Source organism: Dermacentor variabilis, chromosome 1, assembly GCF_050947875.1.
Source record: "Dermacentor variabilis isolate Ectoservices chromosome 1, ASM5094787v1, whole genome shotgun sequence".
NCBI classification, from domain to species: domain Eukaryota; kingdom Metazoa; phylum Arthropoda; class Arachnida; order Ixodida; family Ixodidae; genus Dermacentor; species Dermacentor variabilis.
The window spans coordinates 181,538,357-181,554,580 of record NC_134568.1 but is presented as its reverse complement, the minus strand read 5'-3'; the positions used below and the strand labels follow the sequence as shown (position 1 = coordinate 181,554,580).

The 16,224-nt window shown below is 46.7% G+C and overlaps 1 protein-coding gene across 1 annotated transcript in view; it reads left to right on the top strand.

The window, feature by feature from the left end:
* Positions 1 to 16,224, top strand: part of LOC142590426 (hemicentin-1-like) — a 158,799-nt gene that overhangs the window by 115,943 nt on the left and 26,632 nt on the right. The window contains exon 5 of the mRNA XM_075702554.1: positions 15,718 to 15,999. Within this exon, the coding sequence (XP_075558669.1) occupies positions 15,718 to 15,999 (282 nt within the window). The remainder of the gene's footprint in view (positions 1 to 15,717; positions 16,000 to 16,224) is intronic.

The window sequence follows — 16,224 nt, the reverse complement described above, 5'->3', positions numbered from 1 at the left end:
TATCCCCTCCCTTCACTTTTCTATTTTGAATAAAATAACACTACTTCTTACTATTCAAATTGTATTAGGTTGTTTTGTTTTTATTTTTTATGTACTTACTTGAGAGTGACAGCATCGGGCGACATGGTGTCCCCCCCCCCCTCCCCAGTCTTTCTTGACATAAAATATAGTTCAGTGTCGCTCAGGAAAACCTGAAAAGCTCCGGGAAATTGAAAATGTCAACTTGGTAGACACCCTCTTATGGTACGATAATAACAAAAGACCGCAAAGTATGCATCTTATTGCTTGCACGTTGTAAAATCTGCAGCATTTTGTAAAATAAAAATAAACGCGATAGAAATACAGGAGGTGTGCAGAAGCTTCTTGTTTACGGTCGTCTTTTGTTTTCTGCGGCGCTGTGTGTACAGCAGAGATTACATCGCAATCCTTTTGACTCTAATAATTGAAGTGTAACCTTGTCTGTATAGAGGTGGGCGTATGAAAAAGGTAGGAAAAAAAAAGACCTGTTGCGACGCGCACTGTGCCACGGGGTCACTGTGTCTCATTTCTTCTTCTATTTTCCTATATCCATCGATAAGAAACACGGACAAACAACAACAACCTACGTGCACCATGTCAGTGTGCGCACGCGAGCTATTTATCAGCTTTTCTGGCGGCTACTAGATGGATTGCGTAGTGGAACAACTCTTAAGCTCAAATAAATGCTGCAACGCTTTCCAGCCAGTGCCGATGTTGGACATGTTATTAGCGAAGGCCGCCGACCAATAGCAAAGAGCACGTATCAATGAAAAGCTTTGTGTATTCGGCTCCATGTACGTTTGTCACCAGGGCAACGTCCCTACATATCATAGTCGATTATAGACTAATTTAAGTTAACATTCACCTCAATTCAGGCCCTCAGGTAGAGTGAAACATCGCTGGTACAGTATCCCTAAAGTTAAGAAAAACGTCGATATAAATAAATCTGCTGAAGACGACAGCCACTTACACCGAACAATGCCCTTACAGTTCGTGAAATAAACACGCACAAGCGCGCGCACATACGCACACACACACTTCCAACCTGGACACTATAATGGTAACCGTTGTATTAGTCCAAATTATTTCGCTATGTTTATCCGGTCAACCGTTGTTTTAGATTGAGAAAAAAATATCGGAGCGTGGAAGAGTAATGTTTAATGAGTTGTTCAGGGTTACACTAGTGGGCGGAAACTCCCTATCCTTCCTTTGGGACACTCGGTTCCATGTCGATACGCGGTTCCGGTTCCGGTTCCAATGGCGGTTCCGGATATCGAACTGGAAATAATTCACAAACAAAACAATGCCTCCATCAGGTGCCTGATGAGGTGAGAGAGTAGAGGGGTGCGCCGCCGAAAGGAGGAGGCTTGCTGCGAAGGCCTCCTTTCCCACTTCGCATGCAAACGGGCTCCGTTCGTGCTCTCTTGCATGTCCGCTGGCCGCGCGGAGCAGAACCCGCTGAAGTGTGCGGTGTTTATGAAGCGCTTTTTTTCTGCCGCATTTACATTGGAAGCTTCTATTCATTCTTTAAAGCACTGGGACAGCGCTCGTATACACCAGTGCCAAGCAATTATAATGAAAAGTATTTATATAGCGAACCGTCGTTCACTACCAATATTCGCAGGTAATATATTACATTTCGTCATTTCGTGAAAGTCCTCGCTTTGAAATTCCTAACTTGTGCTTAAGTTTAGGGCTGCAGTTCAACTAGTCCACACATATAGTGGGGGGGGGGGGGATAGTATGAAGAAAATAACTTCCTGGCACCATCAATCGTTAATTTTGTTAGCGAGCTGTGATGTGCGTCATCTAAATATAGCCGATTTCTCAGCCAGCCAAAACTATACACAAGCAAGAGTTGAACGTTTTTGTTTTTATTCACACATTCTGTACTGGAAAAAGACTGACCTCCACGCAGTGCGAAAGCGTAAATCTGCAGAAACAATTTTCATTCACAACTGAAATTTTTACATAATGAGCGAACACATATTCCAGAAGATTCAAACCAATATGACCCGCCATGGTTGCTTAGTGGCTATGGTGTTGGGCTATTAAACACGAGGTCGTGGGATCGAATCCCGGCCACGGCGGCCGCATTTCGATGGGGGCGAAATGCGAAAACACCCGTGTACTTAGATTTAAGTGCACGTTAGAGAACTCCAGGTGGTCTAAATTTCCGAAGTCCCCACTACGGCGTGCCTCATCATCAGGAAGTGGTTTGGGCACCTAAAACTCCATAATTTAATTTTAAACCAATGCGAAAATTGACCATCACGGCCTGCTGACACGGAACTTGACTATCACGTATACATGGTATAACGGCGACACATTTGGTGGCTTACTCAAAGAAGGTAGAGTACAATACGTGTACAGGTATTTCATTGACAGTATGAGAAGAAAGGACTAACAAAATTTTAAACTGGCTGCCTGCATCTGTATAAACAGGAAGTGGCCTATAGTTCCTCTAATTATTTGAACTACACACCGAATGAGGGAGCATATTTCTATAGCGTTTACAAGCACCTACAATCTGCCTGTCGTCATGGCAGATGCATACTTTACATCATATTCACATATACAGAAAAGCACGGCGAGTATTAGGACACAGTTCTGACACAACAGCAACGCAAGGAACCGACAATTCGCAAAAAGAAAACTACTAAATATTACTCTTCATCGCGAGGGAGATTACCAGTTCGCACTTAATTAGCATTAAATTCTCTATACTTGTATTACTTGTATTATTAAATGCATTTTCGGCGCAAAACCTTTGGCAAGGACCGACATTGCCACGGAGCTTCGTCTGCTTGCACGCAAAATGTCAAAAGCTTTCTGGAGTTCAAGTGCCGTCAATTACCGATAAGCTTGACCCCTTGCTACGGCTACAACTTCCGTCTAGCCTTTCCCGCGACAAAACAACCTTGCTGTGCCACTTGTGGCTGACAGTGGTGTTCACGGACGCTTACTCCTATCGTATGGGAATACCGAGAGCCCGATGCGCGACTCCTGTAGTTGAGAGGAAAACATCGAGCACCTATTGTATATGTCCTCACTACCACGTAGAACGCCCCTCTCTCAGGACAACTTAAAACAGACTGGAATCGGCACCGCTCTCTGAGTCAAAGATACTCGGACCGTGGCCACCCCCGTCACTGGCACAAAATGCGATTTGTACATTATTACACTACTCGAAGTGCGCCGATTTAAGAGACCGCTTATAGTGTCCGTGTGCATCCTCCCACGTACTCTCAGTGCTCACTCTCTCCCTCTTTCTATTCCCCTTCCTCTTACCCCTAGTGTGAAGTGGCAAATCGGACGCTCGTCCGGTTGGCCTCCCTATCTTAGCACTCCTTGCTCTCTCTGTCTCTTTTCATTTCTTTTGCGTATCTGTTCTTCCCGCTTCCCCTTTTCTAGTGTAGTCTAGCAAACCAGCTGCAGGCTGGTTAACCTCCCTGCCCTTTATTTCTCTTTATATCCCTCTCTCTACTTGTAACGTCTCAGAGCGTTATTATGACAATCTTTTTGGTTTGACACACGCACATCAACAGAGTGAAATGCATAGCTTCCTGGAAGCCTGTTTTATTTGCAAAAAACGCGTGTACGTGGAGAAGCTCGCTTTCTTGTTATATGTTTGGGCAAGTGCGCAAGCGTGGGCAGCTTTCAAAGCGCGTCGCTAGTGTCGCATTAGGGATGTTGGAATAGTTTTGTGAGTAGCAGACACTGAGATTGTCTCGAAGGCCGTACCAATATACTAACCAATATTCCGGTGCTGGGACGCAATCGGTTGCGCATTGTCCGACTCCTGCTACCCGTACAGAGAACGCTGCAAACAAACTGCGGGTATACATAAGGAACAGAGCGAGATACAGTAACAACTTGACTGAAGATAATATTGTTCTGTAAACATTGTCATTTGACTAAAATTCACAGAAACACTTCTGAAAACTATCTTTGAGCAAAAAAAGCAAGAATAATGAGCTTCTGAATATAGACAAGTACCAACAAAAAGAAGCGTTTCTTTGTTTTCTGTTTTTATTTTTGAAAAGAGAGGGTAATAGGTAGAGCATGCAAGGGTAGCGCCAACATCTAACTGGTGTATGACGTCGTTACACTTGCCCGCTATTGACCCAGACGCGCGAAATTGGTTTTCTGGATTGCGGTGAACTTTCCGCGTACGCGGTTCTCCCCCTTCTGGGTATGGCGCGCACTCCCATTCCGCTTTTCGTCATGCAGTAGTGGAATATTTCTTTTTTTGGAGGGAAGGGGGGTAGATCCATCGGGGAAAGGCCAAGGTAGTACGCGATTCGCGGACAGTGTCATGCTCGTGTCTGATTTACAAGCTATTGTCTGGAGAAGGCAGACGTTGGATTAAGAAAAAGACGGCCACATGGAGCGGAATAAATAGTTATATGAGAAAAATCTACATGAGCACGAGCAGTAGAGCCGCGTTTGTATTATGTTCTACATCATTAAGAACTCCGGGAATTTATTATTATTATTATTATTATTATTATTATTATTATTATTATTATTATTATTATTATTATTATTATTATTATTATTATTATTATTATTATTGTTGTTGTTGTTGTTGTTGTTGTTGTTGTTGTTAGTTGTTAGTTGTAGTAGTTGATTTTAAAACCTATATAGACATGGCACAAAGGGGAAAGAAAGAGCAAGATGGCGAATGTCAAAGAATTAGGCAGGACACACACGGCACAGGTCGCCCACAGTAGGGCCGGTCCACTGTAGGTCACGCCACTACAGAATGTTAAATTAGAATAGTGCCTGAGGTGTTGCTATTTGAAAAATAGAAATAGGCTACAAACGCGAACCTAAGTTCATTTCTTCTAGGAGAGTAAGAAGAGCGCGATGCGCCTGATCGCGTCGACAGGCAAAACCGCTGGGGTACAAACATTCGTCGAGTGTTGTGCACCGCACGCAGGCCAAGGAGGTGACCGTCCCACACTAGCGACGTGCGCGGCGCACTGAAAGCGGGACACTCCAATATAAGGTGCTGAAGTGTCTCGCAGCCACCGCAAGACGTACACGATGGTCTGTCCACACGTCCTTGTAGGTGTAAACGTTCGCACACGCTCACAGAGCCAACCCTTACGTTGAGTTCTATATTACCAATACACGCACACTAGAGTGGGCTTGTTCTCTCTTTCTGTGTTGCAATAAATACTTAATGAACGCGACTATGTGGACTAAGAACATCTAAGATGCAGGAGTAACAAAATATAAGATGCAGTTTGCTAAGTTTTACTTACAGAAAAGAAGAAACATGAAACGGAAGATAAAAGCTGCTAGCGTTTCATTTGAACATAGCGCAAGCAAAGTAACGAGAAACACTGAGGCGCGCTCGCACAGGGAAGGAAATGCACCTCCTCGCTCGACCAATGTGATTCAATTCCAAATGCTTACAGATTAATATAACTCCTAAACTAATTCAGTGCACTGGTGGGATTTACCGTCCCAAAACTACACAAGTGCGTTCAGAGAGCGTATGGCGGGGAACGCAAGGATAATTTAACCACGGGGGTTTCCTTAACGTGCGGCTGAATTTCAGTACAAGAGCGTTTTTGCATTCCTTGCGCATTGGAGGATTGGTGCTGTTGACACTTCGTGATTAGCTAGAGGGCCGCGTAGCCTGCTTCATCGCCCAGTGTCGGTCAACGAGCGTTCATTGTTCCTACTTTGGCATTTAAAAAGGTAGCACTTCGCTTATGTTAATTTATTGCTAAACGACAGATTGCATACAGTGTTTTCTTTTTCTTTCAAATACTTTCCAAAGGAAAGAAAAAGAACGCCTGCAAAATGCATTCCCAAAACGTCACTGCACGCGAATTATTTGTCCATGCAGACAGCTTTTGCAACAACTCAAGCAATTCATTTATTAATATAAACTAATTGTATCAATTACCTTGTCAATTACAACACTAGGGTACACCTTTACATTGTAAAGCTTAACGAAATCGGTAAAAAAATCTAGCTCCGAGTTTTTACATTTCACAACGCCTTTGTTGATAGAAATAATTGCCATCAAATTATTCGTTCCCTTCAGCTCAATATCCAGGAGGTACCGCTAAAAAATACGACTCGCTGTCCAACCTCTGGGTGGCGTAAAAGAAAGCTGTCTTTGCCCTTTCCGCGAGCTGATGTCGATTGTCCATTTTGCCGAGCTCCCGACTGACAACATGCATAGTCACTTCAGCAGCAGGGACGAGTCAGGCCTCATCTTTATTGATATTTATTTAACGCCAGTCTACCTCACACGTGTGTTGGACTGTGAGCAGCGCTTCACGGTCGCGCTTGCCTAATGGGTGAATTGAAAAAATAGATGCAAAGCTCCTAACTTTCCTCCTCTTTACCTGTGCATGTCATCAACATTGGGTGAGCCGGCGTCCTCCTTTTGGAAGGTTCTATAATAAAAGGCTGCCTCTCAAATTGTGGATGTGAGGGGTATTGTTTGTGGCCAAACCAGCCCGAGGTCCCAGAGTTTGAGGTGTGTTTCTCGGGAAAGTAGTGAAGTAGTTGTATCTGGTAGTTGTACTGCTCCTGCGAGCGTAGTCCACCGTAGACAACGCAGTCTTCGTAAACTCTCGCTCTGTCGTCGACCAGAACCTTACTTTCTTCCAGCAACTCCATTTTCAGGTTGAGGGGCAGAGTTTGCAGGACCTTCGGCAAAAAAGCTTAGGGTCCCTTGACTATTATGCACCGTTAACGGCACACTGCTTCAACAGACATGCAAGGTGTGCTTCTGTTGTTGGGGAAGTTTTTGATGACGCACACGGATATCGACTTCTCGGGCAGATTTTTGGATGACGAGCAGAAACTTGGTCTTATGCGGCACCATCACCTGGAGGTTTCCTTTGGAGCCCATGGTTTCGCACTCGAGTAACGCCTTGTCGCAGTACGCGCAGTTCCTGTCCAAGTATTAATGGGCGTCGACGTTGTACAGCGCGTTGGCGAGACCATTCAGATAATTGAAGAACTTGTCGTCGTTGCATACGGGCTCTGTTACCCACTACCCACTCTGTCCTCGTGGAATGCGATTTCACGTCGGGGTTAATTTGAATAACAGCTTCCACGGTCCTGGTCGACTGCACACTGCCAACGCCTTCGGGTCGAAACTGGAACTGCCGAATGAGATTTTACCACTCGATTACATATATGTCTGTCACGTGTACCAGGTTGCTGCTCCCCCCAATGCCTATCCTGGCGAAGGTATTGAGAAGGTCGCAGCAACGCCAACCACAATGTAGTTCTGAGCCATCAGCCAGTCCTGCGCATCAGTCTCGAAAACATGGCTGGTCGCAGTGTAGCGCATGTGCTTAATTGTGTTGCCGCCGGCTTCCGTCTACAATTTGCGGGAAGCTCTCCAAAGCGTCGAAACAGCACTACTGCCGGATTGGTCCAAACATCCCCCCGCACACTTTCGTCACTTCCTGTGCTACGATGTTTCATATCACCGCCTGCACGGAGCACATGGAGCCTCGCGATACGCAGGACTGCGTCGTTATCAGCTTCTCGTCTGCAAAAATTCCGATGGTGCGGCTAGCGTCACGTTTTTTGCATTGGCCAGTTGGACAACCTCCACCGTATCGCATCTGTTCCAAGGCCGGGAAAGACGTGAGTGCGGCTGCTCAAGCACATGAAGAACTCAGGTGAAGCAGCGCAGGACGCTCCATTTTAGCCAAGTCTGGCACGACGAAGTCTGGCGCAGCCATTAGCTCTTGGAAAGATTTGAACTTTTTTTTATTATTATGTCGTGCTTAAGAGATGCTGTCGCCTTTAATTGGTGCCGGTTACTCATATTTACATAGAGATGCGCAAATAATGGTGTTCCCACATATAAAGAATAAATCACTTAAAAGCCGCAAAACTGATAGTCAACTCTGATCCACAGTAACACAATGTCCAGTCATATAAGTACACTAAATCCACACGTGATAGTCTCAACAGCAACACAAAGTCGAGTGGCACATATACACTGAAGTCTACGCGATGACCGGTCACTTAACTACAGTAAGGTCAGGGCACATAATAAAACATGAAATAGATTTACACGAAGGGATATGAATCCAGGCATTGAATGAACCAAAGTCTGGTCAAATTAAACAGTGAGCTTATGACCTATAAATACTCTACTCAATAGTTCCTGAGAATATCACACGCTTCTAGAAATCTTTGGAGGGCCAGTAACGCTCACCTTTGCAATTAGATTTAATTTTATGACCTTTGACATTTTGATTTGCGCTGCAATGCTTCCTATATTGTGATTACCTAACTGCATTGCGTCGCTCACGGAGAATGTGCACGGACAGAGCTCCTTGAATTTCATTGGCGGGCATTTGTTTATCTCGGTCATGCCCTCGACTTCGGAAAATGGGGCGTAGTCTCTATTGTCGAAACCGTGTGGCACCTCGTCCAGGCGAATAACCGCGCCTTGCTTGCCCTTGGTGATAGAAGCGATCAATACCGATAGAGGCTGCTCGCCGTTTGGGTACTCGAATGTCATGACCGAAGTCGCAAAATATCTGCCCAGCAAGGCCCCGGGTATTAACCATGATGAGGGAAACGTTCTGGTTGGCAGAGGCCGCGATGGACTCTTGCTCTTGCAGCGGAGTACTTGGGAACAACACCCCGCTGCACCGCGTCAGAATCTTCGTGGTCACTGGCTCCGTATGGGCCTTCACGCGCACGTATTTCTCCAGACGTGCCAGCGATGCCTTGGAAGCCGAGGCTTGGTTCTCGCCCAGGTTGTCATCGCTCAGGAAATATTCTGATGAAAGATCGAGTCTGGTTCACACTGCCTCGTCGTGAATACTGACCGACTTGACGCCACCCAGAATTATATTTTCGACAATCTCCACGGGCAGACTCCGCACTTCAGATATCGGCACATCCACTTTCGCCATGCGTAACATGGCCCTCTCACTTCGAACAGAAACCGTTGGATTGTAACAGCCGTCGACCAGCTGAGGGGTTATGCGGAAGACCGCTCCTATGCAATCCGGCAGTCCATCGAAAGTTGCCGATTCCTTTCTGAGCAATACTTTGTTATGCCATGACGCTCTCCACGTCCTCTTTAGTGACCGCGGCAAAACCTTTCTTTCAAACACACTTATTGAAGTTCTTCATGCCTCTATCAGAGTTGACGAAATGGCTTCCACCTGCTCTCAGACCAACCGCTTCACAGAGCGATTTCACCTCACACTAACCGATAAGACTTCCAGCTACATCAAACCTGATTAGACGAACTGGGATGTCATAATTCCGTTTGTCACGTTTGCTTACAGCACCGTCATACATTGTACCACCGGTCCTCTGTTTTTTTTTTTGTATACAGAAGTCCCTTTTCCGCCCTCGATGGCAGTTAATACTACGTAGCGACATAATTAATGTGTAGTGATGTAATCTGACTAAAGTTGGTATAGGCTTTTAAAAAGAGCGTTCGAAGTAAAAAAATTACAGAAAAGAAACAAATGTGTATGTGGTCACACCAGCTATTTATTTTCGATAGTTTCGTATAAACGTGTGCACTGTAGCGAATGATATGGTAATGATTTCTTATCCAGCGAATCTCGGCGGCCTTGCACTGCTGCTTGCAAGGTACAAAGCGCATTATGGGAGTCACAGACAGTATACAGGGTGTTTCACGTAACTTGTGCCAAGGATATAAAAAAAAATGGTTAGCCGCAGCTGAATGAAACTAACGGCCTATGGTTTGCCGTCATATGGCGCTCCTTAGAGTATGTTCTTATATTCCGCTTGATTAGTTCATTAACTAAGATTAATTAAGCAAAACTTTTAATATTCACTTTAGGGCCAAGTGCGTTTCATTGCGTTGTAGAGGGGTTCAGAAACTACCGATCCAATTTTTGTGGCAACGTGCATGCTACGTGGGAATTTTTTCCGGCGTTTAAAGAAAGCCCGCGAAATATGAAATAAAACCACGTGACTGAGCTCGTCCGTTATCGCATTGCAGCCCTCTCAATCGCGGTTCGTGCGAAAGAACCGTGCGCGAGGACCATGGCGAAATCAGCGGCCGCGGCTCTAGGCATCGGCTTCACAGTGCGTCAGCATTTTGGCGGTCGTACACGGAAAGTAAGGGCCGTTGTCCCTGATAAGTGACAGGCTCGACGCATGGTTGAGCGCGCTGCAATACGATAGCGCACGAGCGCAGTCCCGTGGTTTTTGTTTGATATTTTGTGGGCTTTCCTTAAACTCCGAATAAGAACGTGCGCAGCTTCCACTAGTGGTGCAAGGCTGGAGTCAAAAGCGGAACTTGTCATCACCTAGCTTTTACGTGCTTTGCCTAAGTTATTTGTAGGTTTTGCAAGGTTTTGCTAGGTTTTGCCAAGTTGTTGGTAGGTTTGGCTAAGTCGTTTCTAGGTTTTGCGAGGTTATGGTAGGCTTGGGGGCTTTCTTTCTAGGTTTTGCGAGGTTATGCTAGGTTTTGTTAAGTTGTTGTCTTGGTGGGCTTGAGGCTGGACGTTTTCGAGCAGTCGCAGGCTGGGCTCGCTTTCTCAGCGACGTCGAGCGTTCAGGCGGCGACTCTCGCGTTCCCTGGACTGAAACTCGGAATCCTCGACTCAGCGTTGCCTCTTCTCAGCCGCAACTTCGGCACGGTGTTCCGGATCAGCTCGGCGGCGACGTATCGCTTCTCGCTTGGCAGCACGGCGCACTTCCGGGTAAGCCGCTCCTTCTTCGGGCGTCAGGACTTTCTTCGGTCTTCCCATGGCAGCAGCACGTACGCACGGAGTAGAGGAGGCGAGAGGTATGTCGCCGCGCCGGCTGTTCCGAGCTTTTACTCGCCTGTGACGTCACGACTCCACCCTCTACGCGTAACGTGCGAGGAGGTTACGTGGCTCGCTGCTCTCGCAGGTGTTTGCTAGGCAACGCGAGGCGGCGCACAGCTGGGCTAAGTTTTCTGGTAACGCTCCACGGCGGAACTAAAGCTTAAAGAGCTCCGCTCTTAAAACGCCACGCCGCATGTACGTTGCGTCAAAAAATTGGATCGGTTGTTTTTGAATCCCCTCTGCAACACAACGAAACGCAATTGACCCTAAAGCAAATATTAAAAATTTTGCATATTTCAACTTAGTTTTAGCTAATTAGGCGCAATATAAAAAATAATGCAAGGAGCACCATATGGCGGCAAACCATATGCCGTTTGGTTTCATGCAGCTGCGGCAAACCACTTTCTTTAAATCCTTGGCACAAGTTACGTGAAATACCCTGTATATGACGGATGGACCTGAAAGACACTTCTTTATTTATTGTGTCCTTCCTTCTTCTTTATTTTATTACGTTCTCTTTAATTAGCTGGGCATATGTGTAAGTTAATGTTGCCGAAATCAAAAGGTTCCAACTGCACCTAACAAGTAATATAACTGAAAATGAAGTAGAAAAGTAGGACGTTCGGTGTTGTGATGACAGCAATATTAAAATATCATTGGGAAAGCTAAAGGTAACGGCGGTTGCGAGAGAGCCGACGAAAACCGTGTGTCAGCTAAGCTGTGCGTTTCTGCCCATGAGACTTGGTAAACACGCATCGCGGCGCTTAAGTATTTATCCGTTTTTGTTATTAATTTAGAAAACCAAAATGTTCCACAGCTATGACCGGTCGAATAACGAAACTTTCATAACCTGTCTCGAGCAACGAGAACAGCGGTTGCAGAAGTTGCGAGATCGCTTCTTCACAAAGCAGCGTCTCCGTCGCGACGTGCCGCGGTACACTGGGGAATTAAAGGGGATAAGAGCGCGGGCGGACTTCAAAGGTGTCAGACTTGGTGACATAGGAAGCTGGCAAATATTATTGCTGTCAGAAGAAGAAAGTTGGGATGGCCCTACGCTGTAACAAACAAAAATGCGATCCAAGCGTGATCCAAAGCACACTAGCAAATTCCAAGCACTAAAGAAGCAGGCCGTCAAGAGGGCCTGCGCACACGCGCTCGCTCGCGCACACGTGGCCAAAACACTGTTTTACTCACTGCTCAGACCTTTGCTATTGCCACGAAGGGGAGTAACGTTTCGTTGGAAATGCGTCCTAAGAGCCGTGTGTCTGTCGTCCGCCACCAAAACCGGTATCTCGGCAGACGGTGCGCAGAGCCGCTGCTCAGGGACGAGCTCTTACGACACGTAGCGTGGCTGAGCGCGAGAACTCCGGCTTACGTTCCCCGCCGGGTGGGTTTCCCGTGGGATGCGGCAAAGGAATCGCTGGAAAACCAAAGTTACCGCGAAGTGGCAGGAGTGTTATTTAAGTGGATTTTTGTCCCAGCATGCTGTTCATCTTTCGTTGCAGCTCCGCTGCGAAGGGGTTTCCAGCTAAAATATGTAGATACCACAGGAAAGGAACGCAATCCGGACAAGGAGCGCGAAGGAGCGCACTCAGCTCAGAATAACTAGCGGCACTTACGTGATCTATCGTGCGAGAGAGAGAACCTGAAAGATTGCTAGTTCAACTCGTCCGGCACAGGTATGACTATTGCTGTCGGTTAGATTGCAACTGCCCAGTTTTCGCGAACCTGAACATTGGTTTTAGAAATGAATCAAAGAAAATAATTACTTATTTGGGCCAGTGCCACAAGGGTCCCTGCTAGTGGTCGTTTGCTATGTTGCTGCGTGGCAGCAACGTACCTTTAACAAACCATCATAACCACGATTTATTATCTCTTTTTTTCTTTTTTGGGGTGCGTGCTTTTCTGTGATGCTTTCTCGAATTGCGGACGATTGTGAAGTAGAAATCACCATCCCTTCGACTCCGTGAATTTGGTCGAACAGCGAAGCTGTGTTAGTTACACCGAGTGTTACAGCATGCAAGTAAAACTACCCAAGCAATCTATATAGTAAATCTTTTATTTCACAATCTTTTCACTTCCCGGCGCTGCCAATGTGCTTCCGCGTCTCGGGCACGCGCTTCGGTATCGTCCTCCCGACGCTGCCGTTTAAACTCGGCATCTCTGGCACGCATCTCGGGGTCGGCCCTACGAGGACGAGCCCGCTCACGAGCCAACTCTCGCTGACGCTCTCGTTAGGCAGCTTCTTCCTCAGGAGTACGCACTACTCATGGTCTGCCCATAGTTGTAGCTGGAATGGAATGTGCTGAACCACTAAGCCAAAGCTCCCTATATTGGGCGCAAGGCCCACCACTGGAGGTGCGGGCGCTGCAATCATTTTGACGATTGGTTGGATTGGTTTGGCGATTGACTTGGCTGCCGGCACTTCTTGCTGGCGCAAGAACTGCCGGCGCTACAACTGCCGGCAGCCACGCGCTTCTAGTATCGCGCTTGAATCGCTGGGCGCTGTTCGTTGGCCGCAAACCGCCAGCATAACATTTGTCTCTTTCGTGGCAGGGTGGAATTAATCGTCGATTAATTCTTACCGACGTATAATTTGCCAGATCGACTGAATCGTCAATCTGGCTTGATCGCCTAAAAATGCACCGTGTGACAACCGTATACGGTTATATAAGATTTGCGTATAAGACAGTGTTCTTACAGGTAGAAAGAATTTACTCCAACCCCTTTCCCCCTGTTGAGCTCTTCCTCTCCCGCAAGGCGCCTTGCGACACGTCGCGAATAAAAAAAACGAAAAAAAAATAAAGATCAAAATTATCTATAACAGCGCATTAGCAGCTGTATGCCACAACCTGTTCGTTTCTGACGATTAAAACTTGTTTCATTCAATGCTAAGCTTATATATAAAGAAACAATATTTGCGAACAATTGCGGTGAAAAAAATCGAACTGTATTCAAGTGCGAACGAAGCCACTGCAAGAAGTCTGTCTAGCCTCCACAGCATTGACTGCTATGTAGGAACGCAGTACACGCTTTTCTTCCCACGGCTCCGCTGCACCCTCCTCCTTCGCTTTCCCCCTCGCGCTCTCTCGGCTATCCCCGCCTTTTATTCCTCGCTGTTCACTCTTTCGTCCTTCGCTGTTGTGCTCGTTCGCTCGGTAACGCCGACGCTCGCCGCAGCAACGGGCGCCTAAGAGCTGTGCTCTAAAACTATGAACAGCAGTAACCATTGTGTCAACGATTTCGTGGGTTCAAGCATGATAAGCCATGTTGTAATCTCAACAGGCACGAATAATGTCACAAAACTAAAGCACTTTGAACTGTTCAGAAAACGTAGCTATTTATCCCTCAAATATAATATAATATATGGGGTTTTACGTGCCAAAACCACTTTCTGATTATGAGGCACGCCGTAGTGGGGGACTCCGGAAATTTTGACCACCTGGGGTTCTTTAACGTGCACCTAAATCTAAGTACACGGGTGTTTTCGCATTTCGCCCCCATCGAAATGCGGCCGCCGTGGCCGGGATTCGATCCCGCGACCTCGTGCTCAGCAGCCTAACACTCTCAAATGCACTAAGGCACACCGACGCAAGTCAGAAAATTTAGCAAATCCTGGAAGCTGGTCAGATTACCAACTAGCCCAACAGTGAACCGTGCTAAGCTATATTTAGGTAACGGCTGATTTCAAAATTTAAATCTAGCTCTCAACTGAGGCGTGTTACATACATGTTTGACTTTCGGACGTTAAAAATCACTCGATTTAAAGAGCTATTCCACAAACCCGCATGTGCTTTTGCCAGCGTGAGAAAAGCCAGGATCTCAGCGAAAAATACAGTACTGATTAACAAACTAAATACTAAAACTTCTAAACATTGGTGCATGTTCCACATGGCCTTTCACTTTTCCCTAGCTTTATTCTTGTTGACATTCAGCTTTACCTCTTGTACCATTTTAATTGTCATTTGTGACGAATCGTGGTGCGCGATTGCAAGTATGTTTTGTACGCATACAATAGTCCGGCTGGTGTTGTCCCTTTCATAATGTACTATAGTACATTATAGTACATTAGTACTATAATGTACGTTAGTACTATAGCAATAGCACAATAATTAAGCTACAGCTCACTCATCACTTAAATGAAGAAAACAATGAACAAAGCTCTTGTTGCACTTTTCTATTCTCAGTTAACTCCAAAGCTTCATTATCTGTAGTCGTACCAGGTATTAGCTTTCCTTTGTCTGCGGACCTCTTGTATACCCGTATACATAATAGAATATGCTCTAGCAGCTTTAAAGATTTACAGAACATTTGGAAAGGAGCGCTCACCTTACTGAATTGAATTATGGGGTTTTACGTGCTAAAACCACTTCCTGATTATGAGGCACGCCGTAGTGGGGGACTACGGAAATTTCGACCACCTGGGGTTCTTTAACGTGCACCTAAATCTAAGTACACTGGTGTTATCGCATTTCGCCCCTATCAAAATGCGGCCGCCGTGGCCGGGATTCGATCCCGCGACCTCGTGCTTAGCAGCCTAACACCATAGCCACTACGCAACCAGGGCGGGTCTCGCCTTACTCAAAGCGACGATAGTAGAATGTGGCTTGGCTGCTTCGCGACTTCTTCAATTAGCCGATTTTTACGCCGGCCACTTCAAACAGCACGCGAACACTTTAAAGCGTAACAATGCGCGCATCTCAGCTCTCCAAATCACCGAAGCGCCAGACAAGCATTCGTCCAGCGAAGCGCAGGTGCATTGTTTGGAAACTTCCGAATCCTTTGATGCTTGAGATTGCAGTGGAGATCCGCTCTTCCCCAGGCTCGGTGATCGCGCATCGCACAACGTGCGCGGCCAACTAATTAGTGTCCTTGCTCTCCTCCTCACCAGTGGACGGAGATGCAGGCGAAGAAGAGCCACAGCTGACCCTGGAGCTGCGGCGCCCTCTGTCGGGAACGGCAGGAGGCGCTAACACGAGCCGCGCCAGCAGCAGCGCCGCCTGGAGCAGAACCCAGTCGGGTCGGCGCTCCCTCTGGCTGCGCGGCCTGGCACCTGACTCGCCGCTCGAGCTGCTCGTGTTTGCCGACAGCCCCAGAGGGCGCAGTCAGCTCGCCGCACTCAGGGCTCAAACTTTGCCGGAGGCTTCGGCGGCTCCTGGAAGTAGTGGAAGAGGTAAAGGTGATTAGTGAGAATGCGAGGGCGTTAACGTGCGCCCAGTGATTTCCCTACACGTCCCTTTGTGTATCTGAAGGCGTCCCCTTAATTCGTAACGATTTTTTAGACACGACGGAGAATTTCATTTAATAGTGCTCGAAGAAGAGCATGTACGCAAGGGACACATCGTCCGTAGGTGGCTTGAGTTGGAAGAAACCATGACATGCACACGATTAGTAGAAA